This window comes from Aythya fuligula, chromosome 9 (genome assembly GCF_009819795.1).
Source record: "Aythya fuligula isolate bAytFul2 chromosome 9, bAytFul2.pri, whole genome shotgun sequence".
Taxonomy (NCBI): Eukaryota; Metazoa; Chordata; class Aves; order Anseriformes; family Anatidae; genus Aythya; species Aythya fuligula.
The window spans coordinates 16,209,484-16,229,115 of NC_045567.1; the positions used below are offsets into that span (position 1 = coordinate 16,209,484).

Genomic DNA, 19,632 nt, shown 5'->3' on the forward strand with positions numbered 1-19,632 from the left:
CCCGCTGCCCCCCAGGGAACGGGCAGCTTTGGTGGTGCTGCTGGGGCTCTCCTGTGCCTCAGTTTCCCCCCCCCAGAGCTGTCACGACATGTCATCGACATGGGATGGGTGTCGATGAAGCGAGGGAGGTGCAACACCTTAACTGACTTGTTTTCCCCCTCCCACCCCCTTAAAAACCCCGGAGCTGGAGCAGGCCCCGAGAGGAAGCAAACATTTCTTTACCGTAACCACTCCTGCCAGGTCCCGGGGGGCTGTTGCACGCCAGGGTGAGTCTCGCCGTCCTTCCCCTGGTTTAAGGTGACCTGCGAGCCCAGCCCATGTTAGAACAACCCCCCCCCGGCACGGATCTGCGTGGGTGTTTGCAATGGGATGCACTCCGATGGGCAGATAACCCCCCGCACGCAAGGACTCCGTTAAGGTCACCAGCCCTTAACGCAACGCCAGTGGGGCAAAGTTGGGGTGCCCCAAGTGCTGAGCCCATCCCCACAGAGCCCCCTATCAACCCTTTCGGGGTCCCTTTTGGGCAGGTGGGCTTACGCAGCATCCAGGACTGGAATTTTTTGGGGTGCTTCATGAGCAGGGATCACCCCTGAGCAGCAAAGCATCGGCGCGCTGGGGTAGGGCACGGCCACGGGTGTCGGGCAGGGTGGGATGAGCACCACCGGGTCTCTGCGGGGTCTGGGGGGGCGATGCCGTGCCTCCAGGATGGGCAAGGGTTAAGCAGCGCCGGACCCCGAGGCGGTGGGAGCTGCTCCCTTCCTTGTTCCTCCTTGGCGGCGAGCCCACGGGTGCCAGGGGTTATCGGCTGCCCGGCCGAGCGTGGCCAGGACGTGGCAGCAAACGGGGAGGGGTGGGTGCCGGGCTGGGGGGAGCACCCCCTCCCAGCAGCACTGGGGGACCGCAGCCCCTCTCCCCATCCCGTGTCCTTTTGCAGCCCACCGGGTAGCCCCCAGTGGCTATCGACCCTACAGATGCCCCCAACCTTGGGGTACCATCCGTGGGGTCACCCTATGTAAGATCCCAAAGCCTCCCCGTGGCTAAAGCAAGGGTTAGGGGTGTCCCCCAGCACCAGCACGTCCCCAGGGCTGGGACACGGCCACCCCATAGGAATGGGGGAGCTGTGGGTGCCCCGGGGCAGGGCACGTGGCTCAGTGGCAGCGGGAGGAGGGCTGGCACGGGGCAGTGCTCGCCGGTGGGGCCGCCCCAAAGCATCACTCCCCGCGGACACCAGGAGCCACGGGAGGTGCCAGGGACACCGGGAGCCTGCTGCTGCCACGCCATGGGGTGCCGGTGGCCGCTCTGGAGCTGGGGGCTCTGGGTGCTGCTGGGTAAGTGCTGGGGTGGCCGATCCCATCGGGGTTACGGGTGACGGCTGTGACGGTGCCGACTGCTCGGCGTGTCCACAACGGGGCTGCGGGACAGGCTGTGGGGTCAGCTCATTGGAGCCACGAACGGTGGCACCCAGCAGTCCCAAAACTGACCCTGGTTCCAAGTGTGCAGTGCTGGTGTAACGCTCCATTGGTTTGTGGATCAGGCGGGGATTTGCACAAGGGGAAGGCGCGAGCACCCCGTGTCCGCCTCGCTCTCCGTCCGCGGTGCCGGGGCAGCTCTTGGTGGCACGGGGACACCTTCTTGAAGCAGCCGGGCACGGTGGGGAGGAGGGATGGGAACCACGATGCTGCACAGGGCTGGCTCGCCCGTCCTGCCCTCACTCACCTGCACACCCTGCCAGGGGCAGCAGGAGCAGAGCCGGGCAGCATCTCCCGCGGGGCTGATAGCGCCGAGCTGCCTCCGGACGTGTCACCCACCGTGGCCAGGCTGGGAATGTGCCAGGTGTCCCCCAGCAGCGCGGCCAGCCCCCCGGAGCAGCCCTCTGTCCCCGGGGACAGGTCAGGTAACACCACTCGGAGCGGGTCCCTGCCTGCCGGGGAGCTCGTCCCGGCGCTGCGGAGCACAACGCGCACGCCTCTGGGCGCAGGGAGGAGCGCCCTGTCCCTCCTCGCAGGTGACGTGGTGGCAGCAGGACAGGTCCCCACGAGCCCCAGCAAGGAGCAGGAGGAGCCCAGCAGCACAGCAGCTCTCTCTGGGGGGTTGGCAGCGCGGGATATTCCCCAGGCAGGGGCTGGGTTTTCCTCCCCAAACCCTGGTGGCCGCCCGCCAAGTGTCCCTCCAGCTCCTGCCACCCCTCAGCTGCTGTCCCCCGTGCCAGCAGGGCACACGGTGGCTCTCAGCGCTGCTGGGCCAGCCACAGCCACGTTGTCCCCCAAAACAGTGCCATCAGGCACCAGCACTGCTCCTGAGCAAATTCTGGAGGTGTCCAGGGGGCTGGAGAACATCGCTGGAGAGCCAATTCCAGGAACAACTGTCCCTGTAGAGCAAGGGACTGTTCCCATGGCACTTACAGGTCACGTCCCAGCACCAGGCGGAGGTTTGTCCCCACCAGTGCCACTTGTCCTTGCTGCTCAACCAGAGCTGGGGACAAAAGCATCTTCCTCAGCCACGAGCAGAGCGAGCGATGCCCATGAGTTGGCGCAGCCCTACGGCGCTGTCACTGCAGAGGGGACGCTGGGGACAGCGTGGAGCACGGTGCCATCTCCTGCTGCACACAGCACGGGGACATCGCCCCCTGCTATCAGCGAGAGCCCCGCTGAGCCACACGCAACCACCATGCTCCTGTCCCAAAAGGCCACCCCGGAGCTGGACACGGCCACCTCTCCTCCTGCCACAGCAGCCAGCGTCTCGCCGGCCTCCCCTGGGGACACAACCCGCTCCGTGGAGCCACCAGCAGCCCTGGGTGGCCCTGTCACCGACCCCACTGCTCCAGCAGCCACCGGGGGTCCCCTCCAGACAGCCACTGAAGGATCCAGGACCCCACCGCCTGCAGCCCCCCCGGGAGCATCCTCAGCAGCGAGCACCTTTCCTCCTGCCACCGCTGGTGTCAGCGAGGCTGCGGGGCCAGGGACACCAGCCCCCGGCACTGCTGGAGCTGGGCTGCTCGGATCCAACCCTGCCACCCGTCCCCGTGCCACCACACGGGCCCCAGGACCACCAGCCACGGCACTGGATGTCACCAACACAGAGCACGTCCCCACCGTGCCATTTCCAGCCCTAGGAAAGGCTGAGCTGGTGGCCACTGCTGCCCTGCACACTGAGGCCACACCAAGGGACACGGGGCAGGTCCCCAGCACGGCCCCTGCTGTGTCACTCCCTGGGGGTGGCCTCTCCCCTGGGCTCTCCTCTCCAGTCCCCAGGATCCCCACGGCACAGGTGGATGGGGACAGATCCCCTCCGGCCAGCCCCAGCGTGGCCACGTCCCTGTCCCTTGTGGATGGAGCAAAGACGACGCCTTCCCTCCAGGAGTATGGCACCGGGACCCAGCCAGCTGCCCTCGTTAGCAAAACTCCAATTAGTGCAGCAGAGCTGGGGACAGCATCGCCAACCAGCAGCGACACTGCCACCATGGCATGGGATGGCAGCTCCAGTGCCACCCCAGCTGCTTCAGGGGTGCCCAGGACACTCAGCACCCCTGGGGTACCGTGGGCAGGCATCCCGCAGGACAGCAGTGCCACCGCGGGGACGGCAGAGGGGGTGTCCCCATCCAGCAGCCCCCCGGAGGTGGCATTGGGGACGTCCCCAATGTCCCCAGCCACCCTGCTGCCAGCGCTGGGTGCCCCCACTGCCCGCCCCGATGGCAGCACCCCTGGGCGAGCAGTGGGGACCGACCCATCGGGGACAGCTCCCAGCCATGGCATTGTCACCACCGTGCCATCACCAGAGCCACCCACCCCAGGGAGCGACGTCCCCAAAACCGAGCCACCGACCAGCTTTCCCCTCCTGCCCTCCCGGGGCAGTTTTTCGGCCCCGTCAGCCTCAGCAGCCCCCAGCCCAGCTCCGGGCACAGCCGTGCCCCTCGGCACCACGGCTGGCAGCCAGGATCCCCCACCTGTAACAGCTCAGCCTGCCCAAAACACGGCCACCGAGGGCACCAGGGACAGGTCCCAGGCAGCAGGAGACGGCAGCACCACGCAGGCAGCACCAGGATCGACCCCATATGAAAGCCCTGCTGGGGATGCCCCCACAGCTACACCCCGCAGCGGGAACACCTCCGTGGGGACAACTCCATCAGTGTCAGCCTCCCCCAGAGCCAGCAGCGCTGCTCAGCCGGCAGTGGGCACGGACACATCCCTGGGCACCTCGGGGGACGGGGCCGTGGGGCTGCCCCCCACTCTGCCCACCCCTGTGGCTGGGGGTGCTGAGCCAGGCACCATCAGGGCCACCCCAGTGTCACCCTATGCACCGGGCAGCCAAAACCCTGTGGCAGGGGCAGGCAGGGTGTCACCCACAGCTCCGGAGCTGGTCACGGCACCATCTCCTGTCCTCGGCCACAGCACGGTGGAGCCAGATGTGAGCGTGTCCCCTCCTGTGCTTGGGGACACCACTCTGGCTGTGGTGGCATCCTCTGTGACACCCAGCACCAGTGCCACCAGTCTGGCAGCAGGAATAACCACTGCCAGCCCCAGCACGGTCACAGCACCCAGCTCCTCTGCCTCCAGCAGCACCTCTGCCCCGTACAGCCCCCGTGGCACCCCTGGGACCCCCACCGAGGCCACCAGCAGCACCCGGTCCCCTTCTGTCACCCACAAAGTCCCCACCAGCCCGGGCAGGGTGACGAGCCACGATGCCAGCCCTGTGTTTGCTGCCGTGCCCAGCGTGGCCGGAGGGACCCCGCCAGCAGCCACCAGCCCCAGTGGCACAGCTCCTGCCTTGGGGACACAGAGGGGACCGGCCACCACGCCGAGGAATCCTGCTCACACCACTTCCAGCCACGGACACCCCGTGCCGGAGCCCCAGCCCAGCCACGGGCTCGGTGAGTCGATTTTCTTCCTCCTTAGGGCGATGAAGAGGAGGGGGCTGCGGGTTGGCACAGCACCGTGGTGACAGCAGGAAGAGCCCCAAAGCCCTTGGGGGGGGGGGCTCAGCCCCGTCTGTGCATCCCCAACTCCCCCCTCACCACTGCAGGAGCCAAACCCTGCACGCCTTCCCCATCCCACCCCTCCTCCTTTTCGGGCTTTATTTTCTTCCCCTTAACCTTTACAGCAGAAGTGAGCGAATTCACCAAAGTACCCGCTCACATTTTGCCCCAATCCCACCCAGAAAGCAAGCGGGGTTTGTAGGGTTAAGCACCCGCAGGCACAGACCCCCTCACCCTCCCCCCCCCCCCCCGTGCCTTAGGACGTGCCGGGCACAGCGCGCCGGGTTCGTTAATCACGGCATTCCAGCCCAAAATTGGAGGAGTCACCGAAGTGGCTCATTTCCTCCAGATGCGAGCCCTGCTTGAGTCACCCAAGACCAAATTGGGTTAAAAATCGTGACAGCATCGGGGCGGGCGGGGGCACCCACGGGGAAAGGCTCCCTGGAGGGGCTCGCCCCGCGTCCCTCATTCCTAAAACCATCCATCATTCCCAAAATCGCATCCCGGGGCACGAGGGCGTGCTTGTCTTGGCTGCGAGAAAGCCGGGGCAGAAGTGGCTCGTTTCTAACCTTCTCCATTAATCTCCTGCCCGCCCCAGGCCCGGCGGTGTCCCTGTACCCGTTCGGCACGGAGGGAGGTGACAGGGAGTGCGTCCAGCGGGCTGTGGATTTCAATTCCCCCTTGTTCAAGCCGGAGATCGGGTTCCCCTTCGGGAAGGCGCTGCGTGACTCCCTCTACGTGAGTTCCTGCGGCCGCAGAGCGTGTCAGGGATGTACAGCTCCATAGGAAAAAATAATAATAATAAGGAAAAAAAAAAAAAACACGACACGCAGAGATACAAAAATGGAACAGAAACCTAATTTAATCCGAATGTTATTTTTTCCCAGCTTAAAATAGACATTTTCTGCTTGCACGTGGGCAGAGTAGGGATTAAAATCCCCCCCCAGGACAATGGGAACCGCTTGGGGAGCCGGGTTCCAGCACCTAATGGGTGATTTTGGTCAGTTTACAGACAACGGGCAAATCATTTTCCCACCCACGGACAACGTCGTCCCTTCCAACCCCAATCCACCTACCCGGGGGTTCAGTGGCCACGAGGCGCTGCCGATGGTGGCTGTTTTTTGGGAGGATGCAGACTTCTCGTGGGGCATCGGCACCACCTGGTACCAGGTCAGGGCCACCGGGGACCTGCGCCCGGAGATCCCAGTGCCCCCGTCAGCCCTCACCCACCGAGCCCCCCTTGTGAAAATCAGGAATACCTCACCCTCGGCTCTACCCGAGACCCCCTCGTCCGTGACGTGGAGGCAAAAATTGAGAAATACCTGAAAATCCCATACACGGCGAGATGGACCCTGAAGGTGACGTGGGAGAAGGCTCCGGCATACCCGTCCCAGCAGGACGATGCCCAGGTGACGAAGGGGACAGCCACCAGCGATGGATGGGGCACGGCAGAGCCCAGCTGGATGGGTATTTGGGGTCTCGCCTTGGTTTTGCCCGGCCCCACACCAGGGCACGGTGTATTTTTACATTTCAATCCTGCTGCATCCTCGGTGTGCGCTTCGGGGAGAGGGGAGGGAGGCTGTGGGGTGCTGACGTGTGGGTTCCTGCAGACCAGCACGTACCAGGCTGTCCTCTCCACCGATGGGAACCAGTCCTTCGCCCTGCTGCTCTACCAGGACGGTGCCATGCGGTGGGACTACGCCGGGCTGGCAGCCGGGAACGTGCTGATCGGCTTCTCCAGGTGCCCTGCGTTTTGGGACACCCCATATCCCTCCACCACGCTGGGGCCATCAAGGCATCTCCTCCCCAGGAGAGCCCAGCTCCCACCTCGCCCAACCCCATCCCTTTTAACCCCTCTCTCTGCAAACTGGCAGGAAAAACCTACGGAGCCCCCCAGCCTGAAACCCCACCGGGCGCTCTGTGCCGAGCCATCGCCCCGCTGGGCAGCCAGTGGTGATAGGGGGGTGGGAGGGAGACCCCAACCCAATCCTAACCCCAAACCCGCTCTCTTTACGCAGCGGTGATGGGTATGCCCGAAACAACGAGCTGACTCAGCAGCCACCAGCAGTGAGGTACCGACCCGACCAGCACCGCAGCCCTGGCACCGGTACGGCACCTTCAGTCAGGGGCTGGTGGGGGGACGGATGGCACCAGGACCCCCCTGTGGGGTTTTTGGTGGTCTCCGCGGCTCCAATGGGTGTGTTGTTCTCCTGTCGTCCCCCCAGATGTGCGGGGGCTGTGGCTGTACCGGCTGGACAGCCGCGGCCGGGTGAATTACCGGCTGCGCTGCCTGGCGTGGCTGGAGGCACAGCCTGCCCCAAACACCTGGAGCACGGAGCTGCCACCCTGCCCCTGCTCGCGGCCCCAGGCCGAGCTGGACCCCCGCTACCGCCGCAGCAGAGGTGCTGAGCGTGGGGCTGAGCCCCCTCCCGCAGCCGGGGTGGCTGCCACCCCCCGGGATGTCTCAGACCCGGCAGACAGCACCGTGAGGGTGCTGCGCACCGCGTCCCCAAGCCGGGCAGGAGCTGGGGTGCGGTGTGTGTACCGAGGCACGAGCTTGTTGGAGGGCTGGCAGGAGCGAGCCTGGAGGCCTCCCACCCGTGCCACGGCTGGTAAGAGGGCACAGTGCTCCCTAAAACACCCGTGGGGTCCCCCCGTGTGCACAGGGGCACAGCGGGGTCCCTGCACCCCCAGCACCCATCCTCCATCCTCCCGCAGACGAGGAGCTGGAGGCGTTCGAGTGGTGCTGCCGGCGCGTGGGGAAGCCCCGGTTCTGCAGCAGGTTTGCCGAGAAGAGACCGAGGACCGGCTGCGAGGGATACCTGCCACCCACCCCCGGTGAGTCCCCGGGGTCCCTCTCCTCCGTGCTGGGCTGGAGATGCCTGATGGAGACTGCTGCGCGCTCTGATCTGCCCTCCTCCATGCGATGACGGCAGCATTCGCTTCCCTTCCTCCCCCCAAAATGTCTCCATCTCCTTCGCACCCCAGCCAGTGCCTTCGGGGACCCCCACATCACCACCCTGGATGGCCTCAGCTACACCTTCAATGGCCTCGGGGACTTTGTCCTGCTGCTGGCCGGCGATGCCTGGAGCAGCTTCGTGCTGCAAGGGCGCACGGCCCGGACTGGCACAGCCCAGGCCACCAACTTCGTGGCCTTCGCTGCCCAGTACATCTCCAGCACCACCACCACAGTGAGTAGGAGCAACCTGGGAATTGGTCTGAGCATCTAACGGGACAGTTTGGGTGTTGTTTCTGCATGTACCTACAAGTGCTCGGGTCCAGAGGAGCATCCTGCCACCTCCCATCAGCCCAGCAAGGTGCTGAGGGCAGTGAGTTGGGCTCAGAATAACGAGGCACGGCTCTGACACCTCTGGCAAGCTGTCCAGCGTGGGCCTGGAGCCCTGCAGGGACGTGGGCTGCTCCAGCCCTCTCTCTGCACCACATCCACCGTTCTCCTTTGGATGTGGTGGTGCCTGTGTGTGCCCTTCCTTGCTTTGCAGAACTGCTCCCCGCGCTCGTTTCAGTACATAACATCCCCCAGCGTCACCAGAAGGAGCCCCTGAGCAGCAGGAGAGAGCCTGGAGCCACCACCGCAGCTCTCCACATTGCGAGGGTCAACCAAGCAGTGGTGGCAGCCTGGAGGTGCCCTGGGACGGTGGCAGTGGGGGCAGCTCTCCGTCTTCACCCACACCACCACCCCAGCTGCATTATATTGCATTTCCTGGGGTGATGAGCGTGCCAGCACGGCCCCAGGCTGAACATCTCTGCTGGGGCTGGAGAAGGACGGGGTGTAACATCACGTCCCCAGCAGGAGGTGGGGAGGGAGGAGCAGAGGGGCTGATGGGGACATTCATTGCCACTTGCAGGTTGAGTGGGCTTTGGGGAGCCAGGGTGACATCCAAGTCCTCCTGAACAACCAAACCATCCAGTTTGCCTACTCCCAAGGTGAGCGGGACGTGGCGTTAAACCTTCAGTGTGTCTGGGGGGGTTGAGGGGTGTCCCCATCCCTCAGGAACCTGGCCAGGGAGGATGGGGAGACCTCCCCTCCCCAAATTCAGAGGCATCATTTCAGACCCAGGCTCACGTGGGCTCTCCCCTTGTGTTCCTCTCCCCTTGCAGACTTGGGTGCCGAGGTGCACTACAGCCCTGGGGTGCTGCTGGTCAACTCCTCCTCCGTCACGGCCACCTTTGATGGCACCGTCTCCGTCTCCATCTCAGCCAGCGCCGGGCTCCTCAGCGTGGTGTGCAGCCTGCCGGATCGGTACCGCAACACCACTAAGGGCCTCCTGGGTGAGGGCACCACCGGCTGGGCCACAGCAGCCTCGTTTCTCCTCCAACACGGCTGCAGGGCCAGGGTGCAAGGTCCCCTTCCCACCCCAAGGCGGGTGGAAGAGGCTGTGGGAGCGTGGTTCTGGGTGTCCCCGAGCGCAACCAGAGAGGGGACCCCAATCCTGCGGTGGTGCCCCCACAGGTGTGTGGGACAACAACCCCGCAGATGACTTCCAGATGCCGAACGGGACCAGCATCCCTGTGAACAGCAGCGAGGAGGAGATCTTCAGCTACGGGATGACCTGTAAGGCCGGGCTGGGGATCCACCCTGGCCATCCCCGTGCTCCAGCACTTTCTGGCCACGCTTTGGAGATTTGGACACTTGTCTGGGCAAGACTGGTGCCAGGGAACCCTTTGGTCTCTTCATTGCTCCATGGAAAGCAGCCCTGAAGAGAAAAACCTTAAAAACCAAAGGCCCTACCCAGTTGTGCTCTCTTGTAGGGGCTGTTGGAGAGCACAGCCTGTTCGCCCAGCCCCTGGCCGCACCGGAGAAGAACTTCACCCCCATCTTCTTGTCTCGGCTGCGGCAGGAGAAGGAAAGCCAGTACCAGCAGGCAGCCTCGCGGTGCCACGGCAGCAAGGAGTGCATCTACGACACACTGAGCACCGGGGACGTGACCCTGGGCCTGGCCACCCAGAGCCTCGTGGAGGACTTCCAGGAGAAGAAGACGGCGCTCAGTAAGTGGAGCAGGTCCTCACCTCCACGAGGGCACGGGTTGGATAGCGGCTCCCTGGGTCTCCTTGCTCCATGTGAGGCAAGAGAGATGCCTCCAAGGTCTTGGATTTTTCTCCACGCCTGGGAGATGCCACCAGCAGGAGAGATGCCACTAAGGTCTTGAGTTGCGTTGCCTGTCTGGCTGCTCTCCAGGCTTTTTTTGCCATCTGGGGGGGATTTTTGGCGGGTGGTCACATCTACACTTGCCTGGGGTCTGTCCCCTCCTGGCCAGGAGGGCTGCAGAGCCGAGGGATGCCAAGGCCACGTGGTGAGCACACCGGGCTGCTGTTTCCTCAGACACCTTCCCTCCCGTCATCGTTGGCGACCCGTCGCTCACAGCCTTCAGGACGCAGCGGGTGACGAGGCAGTACCGAGCCGAGGGGCCGGGCGCGCTCTTTGTCCCCCACATCTCCCCAGAGCTCAACATTTCGGGTAGGGATGGGGACAGCGGGCAGCCGGGGCAGGACGGGCACCCCACAGACACCGGGCTTTGGGGAGAACCCCTCCGGGAGGACAGGGACGTGACCCTCACCGCGTGTCCCCCTCCGGCCCCCGCAGAGAACGGCACCCTGACGTGGGAGCCCCGCGGGACGGCCCCGCTCAGCATCACCCTGCAGGCCGTGGGCTCCCAGCACCTCGCCGCCCTGCTCCAGCTCAGCTTCACCCTCTGCAGCTGCCGCACGAGCCGCGAGTGCGACTACAACGACACGGCCACCGTCAACAGCTCCTCGCTGCAGGTACCGCCTCGGGGCAGCGCCGTGTGCCGCGGCCACCCTCTCTGTCCATCCATCCTCGTGTCCCCTAAGCCGGTGTCCCCGTCCCCTTGGCAGCTGGCAGCCTGCAGGTGTGAGGACGGCTTCTCGGGTCCCTTCTGCCAGCACCCACCGGACCCCTGCGCCCAAGGGTGCTTCCCCGGGGTGGGCTGCGACCCGCTCACCGGCTGCGGCCCCTGCCCACCCGGCCTGACGGGCGATGGGAGGCACTGCTCAGGTGATGAGGGCTGGCTTTGGGAAGGAACGGGGTGCCAAATGGCTTCGCCTGGTGCCACGCTGCGTTGTCCCTGCAGATATCGATGAGTGCGCGCAGGGGATGGCGTGTCCGGGGAACGGCACCTGCACCAACACCGTGGGCAGCTACAGCTGCTCCTGCCCGGATGGTGCGGAGGGTGAGTGACGGCAACCTGGGGTGTGATTTGGGATCTCAGCCCCAAAATCTGCCAGGGCGAGCAGCTCAGGGTGCCTGGTGCTGAGGCTTGGCTGGGCAGAGACGTGGTCCTCGTCCCTGTCCCCTCCCTGGGCTCAGTACCCAGCCCCTGCCAACCTGCAGTCCTCGGCGTCAGGAGGGATCGAGATGCTCCAGCCCAGGGTCCTGAAGTATCATTAATATGCTAGGAAAATATTTTTTTCAGTGCAATTTTTTTTTTCTTTGAGAAAACTCATCCCATCAAAGCTTGCAGGCACATGTAGGGTCAGGTCCCGTTTTCAGATGTTTTTGGTGGTGTTTGCTCCTGTTGTGATGCAGCAGGCTGGGATGTCTCAAGGGCAAAAGACTGGGAGGGTGCAGGGCTTTTCCTCAAGGACCTGAATTTATATAGAAGACTTAAAAAAAAATAAAAAAAAAATGGGGGGAGGAGGGGAAGAGAAGAAAGGCTCGCAGCGTGGGAGCAGCGAGGATGGAGCAGTGCACTTTGACCAGTGCCTGCCCCTGAGCCGTGTGGGCGCAGACCGGTGTCCCCGTGTCACCCTGCTCCATCCCACAGGCGAGGGGCCAGGCTGTGGCACAGCCTGCGGGTCCCATTCCTGCCCCGAGGGCTTCTGCAGCAACGGGGGTCGCTGCCACCTGCACCCCTCCTCCTGTGCGCCCACCTGCCTGTGTCCCCTGGCCTTCACCGACCAGCGCTGCCTGGTGGCAGGGGGGGACTTTCAGCCCCCGGCCAGCCCAGGTGGGTGCCCGTGCCCCGTGCCCTGTCCCAGCTCGGCCAGCCCAGGGGCACAAAAGGCACCGCGGTGGTTTTTCCCTGCAGATCTGCCCCGGAGGAGCGTGAGGCTGCAGGTCAGGGCGCTGCAAAACGCCACAGCCGGGGAAGTCAACGCCTCCGTACGTAGCTGGCAGGGGACGGGGTGTCACGGTGGCTCAGGGACGGGGGGATGCTGCAGCGTGGGGTGCCCGTGCCTCCTGCACCCCGTGCATCCCCTCCCGTGGCATCCCCAGGGATCCAGCAGCTCCTTCCCGTGTGCTCCCCGCTGGTCCCCAAGGCAGGAACGAGGCCGAGCAGCCCTCGGGGCTGGGGCACGGTGCCTGCAGCCCTCTGCTCACCCCCACACACCCCTCGGCACAGGTCTCGGCCATCCTGGGCTCCCTGGAGGTGAAGGCTTTCCAGGGCAACACCAACATCACCCGCATGTGAGTGTCGAGCAGACAAGGGAAGGCTTGGGGTACAAAGGGCATTTCTCCCCCTGGACCATCCAGGAATCTGTTTTTCCAGCCCCCAAATTTCTAAATCTTTGAAAATACCTCAGGGCAGCTGCTGGCTTCGCCTTCGCCGTGGTGGCCGAGTTTGCCTACGGCAGCAGCGGCTCCGTGATCCAGTTCCTGAACGAGGAGCTGCTGGGGGCCATCGCCAGCGCCTTCAACGAGCAGCGGGGATGGCGGGACGCGGGCACAGACCTCCTCTTCGAGCACCTGCACCTGGACAACGTCACTGACGTGGTGAAGTGTGAGTGCCCCCGGCACCGTGGTGTCCCCGTGGTCCATCCCCTGCCACCTGGCGTGCCCCAGGGTCTGGGGGGTGGAAGAGGCTTGGTGGTGATTCCTATCCAAGGGAGGACTTGGGGATGGTGTCCCAAAAGCCAGGAACACCCCAAATTATGGGCTACATGGCTAACCCCATGCCACCTCTCGCCAGTGACGGTGGCGGAGCTGAGGCACTACTTCTCCTGCGCTCTGTACGGCTACGAAGGCTACCAGCTGGACTACATGGGGACCACTGGCTTCCTCTGCATCTCCCCTTGCAAGAAGGGCTACTGCCAGCACGGTGGCCAGTGCCAGCACCTGCCCGAGGGCCCCACGTGCAGGTAGGCAGCAGTGACACCACGGTGGAGGCCACCCCATGTGGCCACCTCTCCCCACAGCCAAACTTTGGCTCCATCCCTTCCACAGCTGCACCCCCTTCTCCATCTTCTCCCCGGCTGGTGCACGGTGTGAGCAGCTGGCCGTCAGCCTCGCCGCCTTCCTCGGCATCCTGCTGGGGGCCCTGGCTCTGCTCTGCCTCCTGCTCGCCGCCGCCTGCCTCGCCTTGCACCTCTGCCGCCGGCACCGGGAGCCCTGGGGGTGAGCGAGGGGCGAGGGGCAGCGGGGGCTGGACCCGCACGGGATGGGTGCTGTGGGGTGTGAGAGCAGCAGGGAATGGAGGCTGGGATTCAAGGAGAGGTTTGCCAGGATGAAAAAGTGGAAAATCCCTCCCAAAAAAGGGCAAAGGGTGCTGGGGGAAGGCACCCTGCTGCAGTTACCTAGTACAATAGCATCAGCGGGGTGACTTCAGCTTCCTTCTTCCCCCCCGTGTCAGAAATTATTTGCATTTCTTCCTCATCCCACCCAGTGCTCGGTTACAGAAGGGCTTTCCATTTGACTCGCATTTGAATGCCATCCAAATGTTCTCCACCAAAAGTCATGCTCCCCTGGAAAGAGCTGGGCAGGGAAGTGTGGTCACCTATACTTGGGGCAGGGCAAGAAATAGGGGGTGTGTGTGCAGTAGCAGGGGCTTTTTTCCCTTAAATCCCTGTCCCACAGCCCTGCCTACCCTATACTCAGTCACTGCTCCCCACGCCGGGGCCTGGGACAAGGCAGGGGCTCTCCTGACCCCATTCTGTGCCCCTCTCCTAGGACCAAGGACACCTTCTGGAGGCCTCGGCCGTTCTCCTGTGAGCACACCCTGCAGCCCAACCCAGCCCCTGCTTTGTGCAGCACCCGTACCCCAGCTCGGGCACGTGCTGGGTCACTGGGGTGGCTCTGCGCCCTCCGGTGTCCCCCAGCTCTGCTCCTCTTCCTCACCCCAGCCCTGACGAAGGCAGCAGAGAGAGCAGAGAGCACCCGCTCCCACGGCTCGGGAAGGCTTTGGGAACCACGGCTCCAGGCCATCGACCCATCCGTCCAGGTCTGCCCGGGGTTATTGTCCCCTGCGTGGGGTGGCGCTGGCCTGGCCGGGCACCGATGTCCTTGTCCCGGGGCTCAGAGTCCATCGGAGCTGCCCTGCGGTGCCCAGTCCTGGGGCATCAGGGACAGCGGGGGCTGCACTAATGGGGGACTCGTAGCAAAACCAGCACCTCTTGTCCCGTCCCTTCTTTGCAGATAAGGATCAAGAGACCCCAGGTCAGGGCTCCAAGCCAGCCTGCCCTGCAGCCGTAGCCTCCCTGCAGCCCCTCCAGCACCGAGACGTGGCCGCTCCTGGGGGTCCCGGCTCCGTGCCCACCCGGGGCAGGGGCAGCATCGGATGGGGGGCTCCGGGCACGTGCCCGCTGGGCATGGAGCATCGCATCTGGGGGCTGTGGGAGGTGTCTGTGCTAAAGGGGGGGATGCTTGGGTCAGCAAAATAAGGGTCTCGCCTCCTGCTCGGGACCTGCAGAAGCGACTGGGGTCACCCGCGGGTGAGTCTGTGTGGTGTGCCCTGCACAGCGCGGCTGGACCCGGGGGATCATGACCCGTTATGAACAGAATAAATGTGAAATGACAGCACGCTGCTGCGTGGTGTGTGCACCCCATCCAACACCTCCCCCAGATCGCCTCTCACGGCTCAGATGGCACCGGTCAGGCCCTGGTCCCTGCTCCAAGCCTGCCCCCGTCCTCCTCCCACCCCTCCAACAGACACCACAGTGATACTCAGACCCTCCCACACTTTATTGAAGAGACTAGATTTGACGAGGACTACTTGTGGTTTCAGAAGAAGTGCAGATGCTCTCTCACACTCACAAAGTATTATTTTTCTCCCAATGTTTCTGACCGTGGGGGTGGCCCCAAGCAAGGCGACCCGAACCCCTCCACCAGCAGCCCTCGCCCTGCCAGCCCCAGGCAGGGGAGCAGGGACAAGGGACACGGTGGCACTGCCTGTCCCCCTGCCACCGGCGAGGAGGTGGCAGACTTGGGGGGAAAAGGGGAACTTCTACGGTGAAGGGAACCACTGGAACGGGGTGATCATCACCGGGGGGAGCGGGGACACGCAGGGGGACACGCGGGTTTGCTGGGTATGATCAGGAGTGAAGGACTCGGAGGATCAGCTGTGGTCCAGAGCGCGTTGTGGATGTGCATCCCGTTAGTTACTCGTCCTCCTCATCTGCAAAGAAGTGGTGAGAGCTCGGCCATCTCCTCCCTGAGGGTCTGGGGAGAGCAGCGACCCCCCCAGGGGGATTTCTGCCTCCTGGGGACGCGGCCGGCGGAGAGGAGCCCCCTGAGCCCGCTCACCTGTCTGTTCATCTGAGTCGATGTCTTCCGAGGAATCTGCTGAGGATTGCAAGAAAGACCATGGGTAAGATCCCACCCGCAGCCACTGCCTCTGTGGGGCTGCCACCCCCAGGTGCCTGCCTCGGGGAGGGAGTGGGTGCTGCACGGCACCCCTGGGTGCTGCACGGAGCCCCTGGGTGCTGCTGACCCTCCCCATCTGACCTGCCCAAGGCTTTTGTTGCATTAACTGGGGGTGGCTGGGATGTCCCCCCCCAATTTGGCACAGAGGTGGCACCGTGCCTGCACACAGGGGCTGGGAACCCACCCGTGCCAAGTGCCTGGTACCCGTCACAGCCGATCCTCGGCCTCTTCTCACTGTAGCGGGCGCAGAGGCGGGCGCTTGCCGCCTGGTTGCAGCACCAGTCGTACAGCTTCAGCTCCTGGTCTGGGGGCAAGGATTAAAGAAATCAGAAGGGGAGAAGAGTGGGGGCAACCAGCTGCGAGCAAGCAGGGTGCTCGCCGCAGCACAGCCCCATGCAGCCCCAGAATGGAGACAGGCTGGCACGGGGGTTAAAACGATTTACGGGCTCCAGTTGGTGCCGTGCAGCTTGGCACGGGGATGTTTCCAGCCCACCCACGCCTTGGTTGGCAGCTCAGGGAGGCCGAGGCTGGCTGTGCTTACCACGGAACGGGGACACCTGTCTGGAGGACCTCCAGTACCTCTCCTGCCGCCCCTCCACGAGCTGCCCCCGGCTGTCGTACAGGCAGCGCACGCCGGCCCCGTACCGGTTGGGAGAGGCGGAGTGCAGCATGGACACGCGGGCAGACCACCAGCCTGAAACGGGGCTGCCGTCAGCTTTTGGGCGCTGCAGGGGGCCCAAAAGGGGATGGCGGGGTCCTCCCCAAGAGGGGACACCCAGGGGGGGACACCCAGCCACCCCGCAGGGGACACGCTGGGCACGGCGGTGCCACTTGCCTCCCCGGCTGCTCTTGAAGCGCGGGTCCTGCTGCCCTTGCTGCAGGGAGCAGGGGCAGGCGGGCAGGTCCTGGCTCCACATCCGCGGCTCCTGCTGCCGCCCCGTCCACGCCAGGCACTTCAGGCGGTAGTTGAGGCCCACGCGGCTCTCCAGCTTGTACAGCCACAGCCCGCGGAGATCTGAGAAGGAAGGAAGGCAGGAGATGTGATGGGGATGCCCCCAGCCCCGGGACCCCATGCACAGCAGTCCCCCAACGCCAGGAAAATGAGGGGAGCAGCACTTGACAAAGAAGAAATCCCCAGGACACAGCCACGGCACCAAAAATTGATGTGCCAAGGGTGTTTCAGGCTCAGCCTCATGGTTCCTGGAGCCCTGGTGCCCAGGGGAGGCGTTTTATGTGCAAAATCAGGGCAAAATCCCACTGATGGCCAACTCATGGAGAGCCTTGCTGCACCACCACCCGGATTCCACCCCCTGCCTGGGGATGCCCCCATCCCTGCACAGAGCTCCCCCGGGCCGTGCCCCTACCTGTGTTGTATCCCCTGAACTGGTCAGGGCGATATTTGGCAGCCGGGGGTCCCTGAGTCAGGTCATCGTTGTGGTAGGAGCCATCCCCGCTGCGCAGAGGGAAGAGGGGAGAGTCAGGCATCACCCTTCCCGGCTCGGATCACCCCATCCCCGTGCTGTGACACCACGAGCAGTACCTGGTGTAGCCGATGAGCACGTTGGCAGCCGGCAGCTGGCTGTAATCCCACCGCATGCCCCCGTCCTGGTACAGGAGCAGCACGTAGGACCTGAAGCCGTCGGTGGTGAGGACGGCCTGGAACGTGTTTGTCTGGGGAGAAGCACGGCGGGAGGGTAAGAAACCGAGCAAAGCTGATGAGTTTAAAGCTAAATTTAAAACGGGGTGTGGGTCGCTGCAGGTGGTGGCGGAGAGAGGGGCTGGCTTCCTGACATGCCAAACGGAGGCTGGGCGGCTTCAGGAGGGATATTTTTGTCAAAACCAGCTCCTTCTGTCCAGGCACCCATGGGTGCAGCTCTCACCTTTAGCACCCGGCCACCCCCGAGCCCCGGCAGCCCCTTACCCTCCGGCTGTCACCCCGTGTGCCGTAGGCGGGCGCCCTGTCCCAGGTGATTTTCAGGGTCCAGGCTGCGGAGTAGGAGGACCTCAGGTACCGCCGGACCTTCGCCTCCACGTCGCGGATGAAGGGCGGCTTCTCCGAATTCAGGGTGAGGAACTCCTGCGGGTTTGGGGTGCGCAAACCTCGTTTGTCTCCCAGCAAAGCACAGAAAATTGAAATGCCACCCACCAACCCCTTCGATCACCCATCCCAAGGGGTATCCTCAAAGATGGATCACCGAAAAGTGCTTAACGAGGTCACGCACGGGGATGGCTTCACCCACCTGGTAAAAGGTGGTGCCGGTGCCCCTGGAGAAGTCGGCGTTGTCCCAGAAGACGGCGATCATGGGCACCTCCTCGTGGCCATTGAACCCCCTGGGAGGCGGGTTGGGGTTTGTGGGGATGCTGCTGTCGGAGGGTGGGAAGATGATCTGCCCGTTGTCTGTAAACTGAGCACAGGGGAGGAGATGAAGGGGCCACGAACTCACCTCCTGCCGCAAACGGACCCCGCAAGCACCCCAACCAACCCCTGCTTGCACGGATCCCAAGCCAGGCCCCAGCTCCTGGTGTCTCCCCCAGGTTTTTGGGGGACGGCCGCCCACCCCACAGCAAGTCAGGGCAACGCAGACTCACGTAGAGAGAGTCCCGGAGGGTTTTCCCGAACGGGAACCCAGTCTCGGGCTTGAAAAGTGGAGAGTTGAAGTCCACCCTCCTCTCCACGTACTCGCGGTCGTTTTCCCTTGGTCCGTAGCCATAGAGGGACACGGCTGCGACTAAAACAGGAAAACAAACAAACAAAACAAAGAAAAACAAAACAAAACAAAACAAAAATGGTTATAGCAAAACCAACACAAATGTCCGAAACAATTTTGCATTCAGAGACCCAGGCTGGGCAGCAGGAGGACAGGGGACACCGGGACACCCTGCACGTCACTTTTCCTCTTAGGGTCCCTCTCCCACCCCTCTCCCTGCCCTACCCGGGGCATCGCCTACCTGTGGGGCCGGGTGGAGGCACTGGGGCAGCCGCTGCTGATCGTGGAGGAGCTGGAAGCTTGGAGGATGATGCACGGGCAGCGAGAGCAGCCCTCGTGTTTGTCCCCGGCCCCGGCAGCCCCTTCTTGCCCCCAGGGCTGGGAGCTGCTGGGGACGGGCTGCAGGGCACGGTTGGACGCAGGGTGGTGGGGGCAGACCCCCTTTGGGCTCCCCCCTGGCCTGGGATGGGTGCGGGGATGCTCGCCCCTCCAGCAGCAGGGACCCTGTTTGCAGGGGTGGCGCTGCCCAAGGAGGGGCGCAGGGCTGGGGGCGATGAACCCCCGGCAGGTCCCGACCCCAAAATGTTGGGCAGGGGCCTGCCAGCAGCGGGGCCAGCAGGAGGAAGGACAGAGAGAGACCCCCCAGCTCCCCCTGATCCTACAGCCACACCAGGACGTGGTTTCCCCAGCACGGGGCCATCGGTGTCCCCTCTGCCTTCAGCCACCACGGGTCTGGGGGGGACCCTGGGGCCCCCAGGCTGGAGAGGAGGCAGGAAGGGGGCAGCCCCCCCCGCGGCAGCCCCCAGCTCTCCCCGTGTCCCCGCGCCCCCCTCATTTCCAGAAACTGGAGAGGAAACTGGTGGGGGGCGAGCAGCCACCCCCTCTGCTGCATCCTCTCCCTCTGAGGCCGAAGGCAGAGCAGGGGCAGCGTTGGGGGGCGCGGGGGCACGTGGGGACTCTTCTCCCAAAGGTGCCGGCATCCCTGAGGCCATTTCGTATTCGGGGGACCCCGGCAGAGCTCTCCCAGCACCTGCCACAACTGCGGGCAGTGGGGAGCCCGGTGCCGAGGGGCTGCTCCCACTTGGGGTGCCGGAGGCAGAGGGGGGGCCCCCGTTGGGTGCTGGTGCTGAGCTCCCCCCCGTGCCCCCGGCAGAGGCAGCTGGCAAAAGGCTGGAGGCATCCGGGGCCACCGGGACCAGGGGCTGCCCCTCCCGGGGAGAGGACAGGACGGAGGGGGCCAGCACCCCCGATGTGATCTGGATGATGGCCCCTGCCCCGTCTGCCCCGCTGGCACCGGGGGAAGGTGCCCCGGGGGCCGAGGCTCCCATTTCTCC

General features: G+C 64.5%; 1 protein-coding gene across 1 annotated transcript; it reads left to right on the forward strand.

Annotated features, from left to right (window-relative positions):
• The first annotated feature begins 1,279 nt into the window (after positions 1–1,279).
• Positions 1,280–14,550, forward strand: MUC4 (mucin 4, cell surface associated). The gene is made up of 30 exons (XM_032193276.1): positions 1,280–1,328; positions 2,273–3,359; positions 4,389–4,461; positions 4,606–4,836; positions 5,340–5,358; positions 5,571–5,710; positions 5,978–6,142; positions 6,226–6,381; positions 6,583–6,713; positions 6,991–7,079; positions 7,198–7,584; positions 7,691–7,810; positions 7,961–8,163; positions 8,839–8,917; positions 9,092–9,262; positions 9,444–9,545; positions 9,743–9,979; positions 10,314–10,448; positions 10,575–10,753; positions 10,847–11,006; positions 11,083–11,181; positions 11,776–11,958; positions 12,040–12,113; positions 12,355–12,417; positions 12,531–12,732; positions 12,922–13,090; positions 13,176–13,346; positions 13,899–13,936; positions 14,072–14,169; positions 14,364–14,550. The coding sequence occupies exons 1-30, from the start codon at positions 1,280–1,282 to the stop codon at positions 14,418–14,420; spliced, it is 5,067 nt and encodes a 1,688-aa protein (XP_032049167.1). The 3' UTR covers positions 14,421–14,550.
• The last annotated feature ends 5,082 nt before the right edge of the window (positions 14,551–19,632 follow it).

What these genes read in the sequence shown, in the direction of transcription:
- MUC4 (XM_032193276.1), top strand. Translation starts at nt 1,280, where the DNA reads ATGGGGTGCCGGTGGCCGCTCTGGAGCTGGGGGCTCTGGGTGCTGCTG. An exon ending in CTTCAGCTACGGGATGACCT is followed by an intron (nt 9,546 to 9,742) that starts GTAAGGCCGGGC and finishes GCTCTCTTGTAG; the next exon opens with GGGCTGTTGGAGAGCACAGC. An exon ending in GAGGCCTCGGCCGTTCTCCT is followed by an intron (nt 13,937 to 14,071) that starts GTGAGCACACCC and finishes TCCTCACCCCAG; the next exon opens with CCCTGACGAAGGCAGCAGAG.